Source organism: Choloepus didactylus, chromosome 3, assembly GCF_015220235.1.
Source record: "Choloepus didactylus isolate mChoDid1 chromosome 3, mChoDid1.pri, whole genome shotgun sequence".
NCBI lineage: Eukaryota > Metazoa > Chordata > Mammalia > Pilosa > Megalonychidae > Choloepus > Choloepus didactylus.
This window is the reverse complement of record NC_051309.1, coordinates 49,730,887-49,743,455: the sequence shown is the minus strand read 5'-3', so window position 1 is coordinate 49,743,455 and position 12,569 is coordinate 49,730,887. Positions and strand designations below refer to the sequence as shown.

General features: G+C 34.7%; 1 protein-coding gene across 2 annotated transcripts in view; it reads left to right on the top strand.

Annotated features, from left to right (window-relative positions):
• The window catches only part of GABRG1 (gamma-aminobutyric acid type A receptor subunit gamma1), a 100,022-nt gene that overhangs the window by 41,193 nt on the left and 46,260 nt on the right, over window positions 1-12,569 (top strand). The window contains exon 3 of one of the 2 annotated variants that reach the window (XM_037829717.1): window positions 10,800-10,867. The exons of the other annotated variant lie outside the window; for it this stretch is intronic. Coding sequence (XP_037685645.1) covers window positions 10,800-10,867 — 68 coding nt within the window. The remainder of the gene's footprint in view (window positions 1-10,799; window positions 10,868-12,569) is intronic. 2 annotated transcript variants of the gene reach the window in all.

The window sequence follows — 12,569 nt, the reverse complement described above, 5'->3', positions numbered from 1 at the left end:
AAGGACTTTTTCAATTTTATATGCATTTTAATAGAATCATATTTTGGCTTTGTCAGTTTTCTCTGTTGAACATTTAACTTAACTTTCATTGTTTTACAGCTTTTCTATTGTTATTCTCTTTCTTCTATTTTCCTTGGCTTTAATTGTACTGGTTTGTTTTAGTCTTCTCATTTCAAAATAAATTTTAGACTTACCACAATGGTATCTATACACTGAATTCTATAAACCATTCAACCCTAATGTTAACATCTTAATCATAGAGCAATTACCTAAACTAAGAAATTAATATTGATGCAATGCTATTAACTTTATTCAAATTATTTCAATGGTTTCAGTACCCTTTTTTTCTCATCTGGAACCAAACCAAGATCACACATTGCATTTTGCTCTCATGTTTCCTTAGTTTCTTCCAAACTGGTATAATTCCTCAGTTTTTCTGTTTCTTTCAAGTTATTCGAATTATTATTCTTAATAATTTTAAATGGTACTGGCCAGTTAACTGTCTCTCAGTTTGAATTTGTCTGATATTTTTAGGATTAGATTGAGGTTGTGCATTTCTGCCACGACTACCACAAAAGTAATGTTGTAACCTTTCACTGTGTTATATCAGGAGGGACATGATATGAATATACCTTATTAATGCTGATGTTAGCTTAGATCACTTGGTTCAGGTAGTTTCTGTCAGATTTCTCTACTGTAAAGTTATTATTTCTCCTTTTCACTTAGTACATATGTTGTGGAGAAACACGTGAGACTATGCAATGATTTTTTTGTATCACATTTTTGCTGATTAATCTGTTACACATTAATGATTCTTGACTCCAATGGTTACTACACCGAGTTTGCCAGAAGGTGATTTTCAATTACCATATTTCTTCTACATGTATTAATTGAATTTCTACCATAAGGAACAGCTATATCATTTTCCTCCATTTACCTGCTTATTCAATTATTTACTTACATCATTATGGACTCATATCTATTACTATCATTGTATATTTTGTTGCTCAAATTGTCCCATATTTGGTCACTGGTACCTCCTATACATTGTTTTCTATGCTATTTCTCATATCCCCATCATTTTACCAGCACTTGCTTACTTTCTAGCACCAGTCTTATATTGAACTTTCCTTTATATAGCACTGAAATTCATTATTTATCCGAGGATAAATGTATCTATATGAGTGTGTAGTTTTGTTAGATAGTAACAAATTCCCTTCCACAAAGATTGTATCACTTTTAATTATAACAATATATGAAATTGCCTGTTTTCCCACAATTGAACACCAGAATCTATTGTCATACTTAAAAATTTTGACAATTCTACTAGCTGAGAAATGCTGACTCAGTGTTTTAATTGTATTTCTCTAATTATGTATGAGTTGGAATGGTTGTCATATGTTTAAGGGTCAGTAAATTTAATATAATTTTGTGAATTTTTTGTTCACATTTATATCCCATTTTCACTGGGTTTTTGGACATTTATCGTACAATTTTTAAAAGTTTTTTTATTAGGAAATATAATGAGCCTCTAAAAACATATGTCCACATTCTAATCCCTGAAACCTGTCAATGTCACCTTATTTGGAAAAAGGGTCTCTGTAGGTAAAATTAGGTTAAGACATTGAGATGAAGAGATCATCCTAGATTAGCTGAGTAGGCCCCAAATCCAATGACAATTGTCCTTATAATAAAGAGACACAGAAGAGAGGAAGACAGACCTGTAGAGACAGATGCACAGAAGGGTAGGTGAGGTGTGAAGACAGAGCAAAGAGAGGTGCAGCCACAAGCCAAGGAATGCTGATATTTGCCAAAAACTGGAAAAGGTAAAGAATTGATTCTCCTCAAGAGCTTCAAGGGGAGGGCAACCCTGCCAACACCTTGATTTCAAGCCTCTGGCCTCCAGAGCTGTGAGCGAGTTAATTTGCATTGCTTTAGTGAGTTGTGGTAATTTTTTACAGCAGGAAACTAATGCAGATTTTGGTACTGGGAAGTGCGATGCTGCTGAAACAAATAGCTAAAAATGTGGAACTGGCTTCAGAATTGGGTAATTGGTAGAAGTAGAGACAAAGAATTTTGAGGCACATGGTAGAAGCAGCGTAGATTGAACAGACTGTGGGTGAAGCATGGATGTTAACAACTCTGGCTCCTAAGGAAATGAAGACCATGTTATCGGAAATGGGACGCAAATTCTACAGCTGTGTGTCAAACAGAAGTTGTAAGTGATGAACTTGGATATTTAGCTGAGGTTTCCAGGCAAAGTGTTGAGTGTGTGGGCTGAAATCTTCTTGCTGCTTATAGTAAAATACTAGAGGAAACAGATAAATTGAAGAAGGAACTGATCAAAAGGAATGAGAACTTGATGATTTGGAAAGTTTTCAGTCTACTAAGATTTTAAAAGAAGCTAATATAGAAGGTTCACAGTTAGGTAAGTGTGCTTTGGAAAGAAGCATGAGGGTTGTGACTGCACAGATTTTTGCTGAAGAGATTAGGCACATGATTCATGGTTCCTCTCAACTTTCTCTGCAGAAGTCAGGAATAATGATGCAGAATTCTTGGAAAGATCTGTGGAGGTCCTTCTTGTATAATGGTGTGGATCAGCATGGCATGCACAGTAGATCCACAAGGATTTGAGAATATTGTATTAGCAGAAACACATTCAGTCTAGACTGAAAGCATCAAAGACAGGATAATGTGAAAGACGATGGCTAGACTTCCAAAATTCTACAGGAAGAAAATGGGCTGATAGCACTACTCGGTTGTAAACATGTGCTACCCTTCAAAATACAAGTGAATGACTCTGAGGGCACAGAGGCTTAGGCCAGAGATACAGGTACAGAGGCAGAGCCTGGAGAAGCCATAGGTGCAGAGTCAGAGGGAAGAACTGAGGGCCCAGAGAGTGAAGCCACAGCCATGGAGGGTGGAACCTTGAGCTTCACAGGATTATTCCCAGACCTTGAAACATAATGGAATTTGCCCTGCTCAATTTCTGTATTTCTTGGGACTGGTGACTCCTTTCTACCTTCCATTTTCTTCTGTGTGGAATAGGAATGTATATAACATGCACTGTGCCTGTCCCACCATTGTACTTTGGAAGCAGATCACCTGTTTTCTAGTTTCACAGGTCCACAGGTGGAGAAGAAATTTCCCCCTGGATCTATCATACCCAAAGACTTACCAACACCTGAGTTAGATGATTTCAATGAGGAGATAGGGAACTTTTGAGCTGGGGATAGTTGGATAAGACTTTGGGCTTGGTGCTATAATGGATTGAGGTTTGGGGGGTTGTTGAGATAGGGTGCATACATTTTGCACATGGTATGGATATGAATTTTGGGCAACCAGAGGGCAGACTGTAGCAAGCTGGATGATGCTGCCCCCCCACAAAAGAGATATATGTACATATCCTAATCCCTGGGACCTGCGAATGTTATTTGAGTGAACCCAAATTCAGTGACCAGTGTGGTTGTAGGAAAGACACAGACAGAAGAGGAGAAGACAAGATGCATGGAGACAGATTCACAAAGGGGAAGGTAATGTGAAGGTAGAGCGGAGATAAATGTAGCCACAAACCAAGGAGTGCTGGCAGCCATTAGATACCAGGAGAGACAAGGAGTGGATTCTGCCCTAGAGTCTACAGAGAGAGTTCAGCCTTCCCAACACCACACTTCAGATTTCTGGCCTCCAGAACTGTGAGAGAGTTGTGGCAATTCATTATAATAGCCTTAGAAAACTAACACAGCCACAACCTAGCCCTTTGTCTCTGATATAGGTTGCAAACATGCTCTCCTAGTTTGCCAGTTTCTTTTTGACTTTGTTCTTGGCAGATTTGTTTGGGATTTTGAAAATTTATTAACAAGCCAGACAATCTTTGCCTTTTAAGTAGAGTTGTTAGTGATTATTTAAAAATTATTATTATATATCTTGCTATAAATCTGTTGTCATTCTATTTATTTTCTGATTTTTCTAACTTTTTAATCTGTTCTATGTTGCTTTTATTTTTCTCCATTCATTTCATCTTTTAGATTCAACTGTATTATTTTATTTTCTCTTATTATGTATAGATTGTTTGTGAATTTTAGTGACAGGAACAGTCTTTATTACCTTATTAGATTTAATTTTAACACACTTCAAGATCCCTACCAAGCTATTTACACTCTAAATTCATAAACTATTTCCAGTCCTTTGTTTTGCTTTAATATCTGTGTATTTTAATTACACATTTTTTAAAATCCACAAGACATTATTATTATTGTTTTAAAGTGTTTAAAATAATTAACTTTTACCACGAAATTACTTTTTTTGGTGTTCTTTCCCTTTTTGAATACCATATTTACATTTATAAACATATTCCCTTTAATATTTCTTTCAGTATATGTCTTCTGGCAACAAATTATTTCTGTTTTTGTATGAAAATGTCTTTGTGTTGCCTTCAGTTTTGTATTATATTTTCAATGGGTATAGACACCCAGGATGGTTTTTATTTCCTTCAAACTTTAAAATGTGATTCCATTTTCTTATTTATGTTGAAGAGTTACTTTTCAATCTTAGTATTGCTATTTTGAAGCTAAAAGGTATTTTTATCTTCAAAAGGCTGTTTTCAAGATTTTCTTTGTCCTAGGTTTTCTGCAGTTCATTATTATGTCCCCAAATTCTTGTGTTTTTTTTTTTTGGTATTTATTTTTGGGGGTTCTTAAAGCTTCTTGCATCTGTAGGTTTAGAGTCTTTAACTGCCTTTTGAAAATTATTGGTCACTATTTCTTGCAATATTGTTCGTGTCTCAATTTCTCTGGGACTGCAAATGTAGATATGTTTAACATTTCACCATGTCCATTAGGTGTCAAATAATCTTTTTTACAATTTTTTTTCACTCTAGTTTTAATCTATTATTTTTTATTGACTTCTTTTCCAGTTTAAAAATTATCTGTTCTTGTGTTCACATCTGATTTTTACATGAATTTTAGGTATTTTATCAAATTTGCCATCTTTTCATCTATTTTCTTGAATATATTAGGCATAGTTACTTTAAAGTCTCTGAGAACAGCGATATCTTGATCATTTGTGAGCCTGTTTCTTTCTTTCTTTTTCTAATTTTATTTTATTTGATTTGATTTTTTACTTTTTCTCTTGGTTTAAGGTGATTTGGTTCAGTTTCATGAAATGTGTGCTAATATTTGATTGAATGCCAATTAGGTATATGAAAAATAATGGAGATTCTAAATAATGTTATTTCCATTCAGAGAGGACTTAATTTTGTTTTGGCTGTCAGACTGAGGAAGGAAAATAACCTTGATCTGCTCAAAACCAGTGGTTTTTCTTTTGTAAAAGTTTCTTAGGGCAAAGCCATTTTATATGTCTCAACTGATAGCCTGAGATGTGTACCAGGAACCCCTTTCATTGGTGGGTCCAGAAACTGCAAAAATCACTATATATTTTTTTAGATGCTTAGCCATTGATTTGAGTTTGGTTTCTCTGCATCTCACCATGCACATGCACATTTTAGGAATCCACAAATGCCTTGAGGAGGAAGTGGCATGCAGAATGTCTGATTAAATTCCCTGTAGTTTTCTTTATTCCAGGGCAGTCTCTTGCTGCCTTGACATCCTTTACCTCCAAATTTTGTCTCTCTATCCCAATGAGACAACTGTAAGCTCTAGGCCACGGTGTTCTATTCAATCACTACTGCTGTGCAGTGAAGCAGCAAATGCACCAATGGGAAAAAGCAGCCAAACAATAATGTAGAGCTTGCCTCTGTGCATTTTCATTCTTTCCAGAAAAGTGTTACATAAAATCCTGGGTTACTTACTCTGTGATTCTTCCAACCATCTGTAATTTTTAAAGTAAATTTCATAGTTGTTTTCATTGGGAAGTTTAATTTGACACCAATTACTCATCACAAGAAGTAACAGAACTCTGTACTTCCATTTTACTCATCATACTTCACTATACTTCACTACATTATATGTATGCATCTATGACTTTGTTTATAGTTTAATTTGTTTAATAGTTTAGATTAAATTTGTCCTAGATACTGTGACAATTTGCCATGTATAATTGCATTTTATCTGTTTATCTCAAAGTGTGCATAAGTGGTTTAATTGTTGATGAGGTCTCTGGAGGCATTGTTTCTGACCAAAATTTTTATTTCATTTTCTCTTTTGTGGTTCTATGAAAATTTATGTACCATCTTATTGAGGACTTCTCCATTTAATGGGGAATTATCATTACAGATCTTGTTTTCTAGTACAGCTTCAACTGCTTCATGTTGAATCATCTTTCTCTATTTCTTAATAACTTTTCAGGTAGGTTCTATTACTTTCCAACCCATGTCAGTTACTTAAATGATTCAGTGTAATCTAAAACTTTAACATCCGTACAGATTTAATGTTTTCCCCCTCTCTGGACATATGCTAGACAAGTGCCTCCAGAAAGGGACTTGGCTGAGTGGGGGAGTGAGAGATGTGGTCTGCTCTTTTATACCGTCTCTTTAAATCTCCTAGGTTTCTGGTGTTGGGGTTTGGAAGAGAGATGAAGGGGTAATTTTCTGTGACTCCATTTAACTGGGTGCAGTGGAAACCTGTCTTGTTAGTTGTTTGGGGGCTAACACTAATGTGACCTTTCGTGTAATTGAGGGGCAGATATATAAATAACGATTCTATTATTGGTAGGAGATATATGAGTGGTTTTTTTATAGGCATTCTATGCTGCTTACTTCCCTGACATGGGAAATTTGGGTGTTTCTCTATATCTTCCACCCGTTAGTTCCTTTTATTGACAATCTAGTTCAAAGATATGTGCTACTGGTGGGCAACTTTCTTGGGTCAAAAGACTGGTGAGTTACCTCTAGCCAAGTTATTTTCTTTGGGCATTTATTATACTTACAAGAAAATAAAATATCCTTGCCAGGCCAAAGAGTATGTGAGGAGAGTACTCAACTATTTTTACTTCTTAAGATTTAGCTGCTTCTCTCTTATTCTCTTTTCCCCTGGTCAGATATAGCAGCAGGAGCAGGAGCAGGTTTCTAAGTCTACTGCCTAACAGCTATCTCACTATAGAATGAGAGTCAAGTCTTCCATTCTTCTGAGAAGCCATTCCCAATAATTAAAAAATAATTTTTTGACTGTGGTAACTGCAATATCTGGGTCTAGGGTACTGTGTGTTTTTGCTTGTTTTGTTTTGTTTTGATGCCAATGGTAGGACAATAAGAAAAGTCTTCTGTAAATTTTAATCCACCTCAATGAATGTTAATTTCTGAAAGTGACCAAAAACTATGTAATTTGCCAAAGATGAGAGTAGAAGGTTCAAGAAAGCCTGGTCAAAACAAGTATGGTGAAAAAAAAATATTGTAAAAAATCCATTTTAGTTTATAGCTTCTTATTAACAAACCAATTGCCCACGTCTGAAGTTGGCTCTCTTCAGTTTTGCCTCAGTTACCTGGATACTGAAACTGGAAACTACACTGATCTCACTGCTTTCTTCTTTTTATTATTAGTTTTTTCTTTCTCTTCATATTCTCTGGGTATTATTTGCGTTGCCCTGAACCCCTGTCTTTTCTATATACTCATTACCACTGGGAGTTTACCTGCTTGCATTCGGGTAAGATACTTAAAACAAAGTACTTTGAATCAGAACACAGAAAAGGGCCTCACAAAAATAATCCAGTGCCTTATCTACCTGCTGTCTGTATATCGAGAATGTGATTTGCTATGACAGTACATGGTTTGCTCATCCATTGTTTCATTCTCACAAAGAAAGAGATATTTGAACTTTGTGTGTATTAATGAATTAAATGCAGTTTGTGTGCATTAACAGACATAATTTAATGAGACTGGAGTGACAATTCCCTTTTATTCCCATTATTGAGTTTTGAATTGAAATCTGATATTTTCCTTTTAGAATATTACTAAGATACTGCAGCTGAAGACATTTTGGTTGGAGAAAATCTTAGGGCTATGAAAGAGTACTTACACAATTACCAAGAGGCCCATATTTTAAGTAATTTCACCCATAAATATTCTTCATAGTATTAACCATTAAAATGGTAATAAGTCATTATTAGGTGCAATTACAAATTGTTTTTGCTTTCTTCTTTCTTCTATATATTTTGAAGCATAATCACTAATTGTGATTTAAAAATTAATTTTAAACATTTGAGTTCACTTTCAGGTTTTTTCTTCCTCAGATTTGGAGGCTGTAGAATAAAGGACTTGATCAAATACTGGCAGCCCAAAGTTATAAAAAATGGGGATGAAATAACTCAAAAAAGACTCATAGTTTGCAAGCATATATTTAAAATTATTTATTCTTTGCCAATAACAATGTTCTACTTTGAAGTTACTGGTGCTACTCTTCTTTAATCCCATCCCAGCTAAAAATGCTTTATTCCCATCATGAAATACTTCAGTGTCCCCAGTGGCATTGTGGCCCATACCCTAATTACAGAGTTAATATTTTTCTAGCACACATATTTTCTCCTTAAAATTAGCTTAAAAATATTAATCAGAAAACTAGAGTAACTCACTCCTGTCTTAAGTTTTCTACGTTGTAAATTTGAAAGATATGTCCTGTCAGTCAGGATGTCCTTGGACATCATTTAACTCTCAGTGTAGACAAATTTGTGCAGCCTTGAGAACTGCGATATAAAGAACAGGCATGAGTGTTTGCTAATTTATCAACTTAACTGAAAACAATCTAATTATATGAGTGTTATATTTCACTACATTGCTTATAACTGATTATAAATATACTTACAAGTGGAATTAATAGGCCTATTGTCTTCTTAATAATTTTCTTTCATAAAAACATTCTGTAAATCTAGCCATAATTAGCTTAATTATATGATATTTATTGGCTAGTCTGGTATAAATGGCAAATGGTTAAAGCCTCTCTTCTCAGTACTCATCAGCATATGATAAGCTATAAAGTCTTCTGTAAATCATATGACCTACTTTTATTTAAGAAAGCTAATTGTTGGTTAGCAGATCAAATAACATTTTCATGCATGTAGAGGCCCAGAGACTACATTGCATACTAAACCAATTTTGAAACTCTATTTTTCTAGCTTAGAAAATATGTATAACATGTAATAAAATCTTTACTTAAAGAAATCAAACCATGTAAAATTTTTGTATGATTTCCTAAGTGGAGATTTTTTTTTTTAATTGCAAGGTATAAAAAGAACTATTGTTTTCAAATTACATAGGCATTGTTTTTCATAATGCCTCAAGTTTTCCATTGAAAATTGCTAGCCTGGGGGTTCTACCAGCTTGGGAATTACCAAACATGGAAGACTCAGGCTGGACAGATACCCAGGTAAGGAGACTCAGCTATGTATTAGAGAAAGAGGTGTATCTTGCCATCTTAATCATGGTGTTTGAATTGTAACATAACAATAAATATTAGACCAGAGTGGGAAAGCAGGTTAAAGTTTAGACAGGAGAACTGAGCACGTATTCCTAAAAGCATGCTACTTGAACAAAGAAACTTTCAAATCTTTAGACTTATTAATCTGCTTCATCTCATTTACTTTATCTCCATAAAATTTCCTGTGAGAGATTTGGCAGATTATCTTCCTGGAATGTTTTTATTTTCCTTCTTGTACAACTTGTGGACTTTTTACGATATACCTATTCAACAAGAAATATTTTTTGAATCAATAAATGAATCTTTTTATATATTATTTGTTGCTGGTAAGGTAATAAAAGAAACTATGTGAAAGTGTTTTTATGGGAAACAAAACCATATGAATCATTATTTTTATTATATTCAATCTGATTACAAAAAGTCAAAAATACCCAACAAATGTTGAAAGCCTAAATCACAGTAAGGTATGGCACTGTGACAGATATTTGCTATCATTGGTTTAACTTAAAAATCTGAGCTGTGCTAAAAGTTCTGATAGAACATAAAAGCACTGTATATATAATATGAAAACTAACTGGGAAAACATGAATGGTTACATACAAAACACAATAGATGAGGTCCATGATGATGTGTATGAAAGATGCTCTGTGAGAATTAGATCCAAAGATATCTTACACTGGAGCCAAATATAAACAACTTGAATGCATGTCTTTCAGGAGCGTGGTTAACATGGAGTCCTGAACAAGTATTTATTAGGCTCCTCATACCAGCTAGTACATAGTTTACACACATTATGTTCTTTAATCCTCATAACTATACTTCAGGTTCTCATGTTTGCTGGAGCTGGCTCATAATGTTTTGAAGAACCACTGATATAGTCCCAAGTCTTCATTCCATGATATCAAATTGGGAGCTTGAAATCAGCCATTGTGGGAGTATTTACATTGTAGAAATCAGCAAAAGTTACAAAACAGCCTGCCACCCCTACCCCACCCGCCTTTCAAGAGCAAGGTTGTTAAACATTTAACATCACACCTGTGATGTTCATATGCATTACATGGGAATACACACTATTTAAGCTCTAATATCCATTTTGATCTTAAAATTCTATAATTATTTCAGATCATTGTATGTAGCAATTGTCCTTGAATTAACTTCTTTAATTTTTGTGGATGATTTGGAAATTTTTAACATTTCCGGGTTGTCTACTAGAGTTTTCTTAGTCAAAAATTTTATGTTTTAGTTAAATGATCAATTTGTAAGCTGGAAAGGTGTTTGTGCTTCTTTTAATGGTCAGGTTTTTGCATTCATAGTGAGGAATGTTTTGTGATTGAAATGGCACCATTTTATTAGTTATTAAGATTTAGTTAAAACTACGATTTATTTAATGCTTCTTCTGACCATATCCTTGACTATTCTGTTTTGGTATTTTGCAGTGAAGCCCACAGTAATTGAAACTGATGTGTATGTAAACAGCATTGGACCAGTTGATCCCATAAATATGGTGAGTAATGATTACTGAAAATAGTTACCCAGCATACAATTCTTGAAAATGTACCTGAAATAATAGAATAAATATGTGATTAATTTCTGATAGCTAATTCTGAATGAGTTAAGGACAACATGTGCAATCACTCTGTGTCAAGTAGTAGAGGCCGGAGATAGAATATCCCCATTTCTAGAAGCTTGTATCCTGTTATTCCAATGTGCTGTGTTTGGTAGGAACTATGTTACAGCATAAAACATTGTCAACTGATCCATCAAGAGTGGGTCCCTGAAGACTTCTGGAAAGAGAGAACCAGAAGGCTTGAGGGAAAATTAATCAGGGATGGAAAATGACTAATTGGCAGAGGTAGCAGCATGCACAAAGGCTCAGAGGAAAGAAGCAGCCTATTAAGATCAGCAGAACTTCAAGGAATTTATTGTCACTGGAATGTAAAGTGCAAGGTAGGGATTAAGGTAAAAAAAACATTTAAGAGTCTTATTGGGTGTTCTTGTTACTCATAATAAGGAGCTTGGATTCTGTCCTCTTGGGTAAGAGAAATGACTGGAGGTTGTTAATCAGGGGAGTGTCTATAGACAAATTTATCTTTTCAATATATCACTCTTACAGCAGTATAGAAGATGAATGTGAGATGCCAAATCCAGGGTTAGGGAGATAAGCTAAGAAGTTGTTACATTATTCTGGGTAATAGATCTTGAGAGCCTTAGAAGACAATAGCACATTTAAGAAATATTAGGTGAATTTTTCATGTTTGGTGATTTATTGGTTGTGACTAGGCTGACTCCAGGTTGTATCCATTAGAAAGACTTTGCTGATGGCAAGTAACTATGTGAGATAGGGAATATACAGGGGTGTACTACAATGCTAATGGGGCATTCAGGAGACGCTTTCCAACAGTGATTTGATAATGAAAACTGCTGTTGAGGAAAGAAGCTAAGAGTGAATATAGATGTAGGTTTGAATGGGAAGGGGGATGAGCAACATATAATATACTTTATAATCTCAAGACTATTTGAGATGACCTAAGGAAGGTACAGGTTCAAACGAGCACAAATCTGCAAAATAGGTGGTATAATAAAATCAATGTACATAAGATACAGATAGAAGAAAGAAAAATATACAAAAGTGACATAATCAGGATCAATCAGAGGGGTAGGATAAGAAGCAAAAAAAAAAATGGTGTTTTGTAATCTAAGGCATTAACAAGGATGAAGAAGGATGGAATAACTATACATTTCAAATGTATATGAGAAATTTGATAATTAAATGGATAAATTTGGACCTGTTTGTTGGCTTTGGCAATAAAATGGTGCTGTTTGTCTCAGCTAGATGAATTTCAGTGGAATGGTGAAGTTAGGAAAGCACTAACAGTTAGATTGTCTGTCCCTCTTCCATTCTCATGATTGGTCCCATATGCAAACTTCTTGCCACAGAGCCTGAAGATGGATAAGTGTTCTGCGGGCATAGTCACGTGATTAGGTACTGATTTCAGGGGGATTGGGAGCATATGGGAGTTTGGACTTAATTTTATAAACTATTATTTTGAGAAAATTAGCTTAGAAGAGAATGAGATAATTGAATGAAGGGTAGAGAGGGTAGACAGAGAATAAGAGAAATAAGGGAGGGATATAGAATGTGAAAAAATATCAAGGAGGGCCATCAGGATGGGAAGATGATAAAGTGTTGTATGATAGAGTATGTT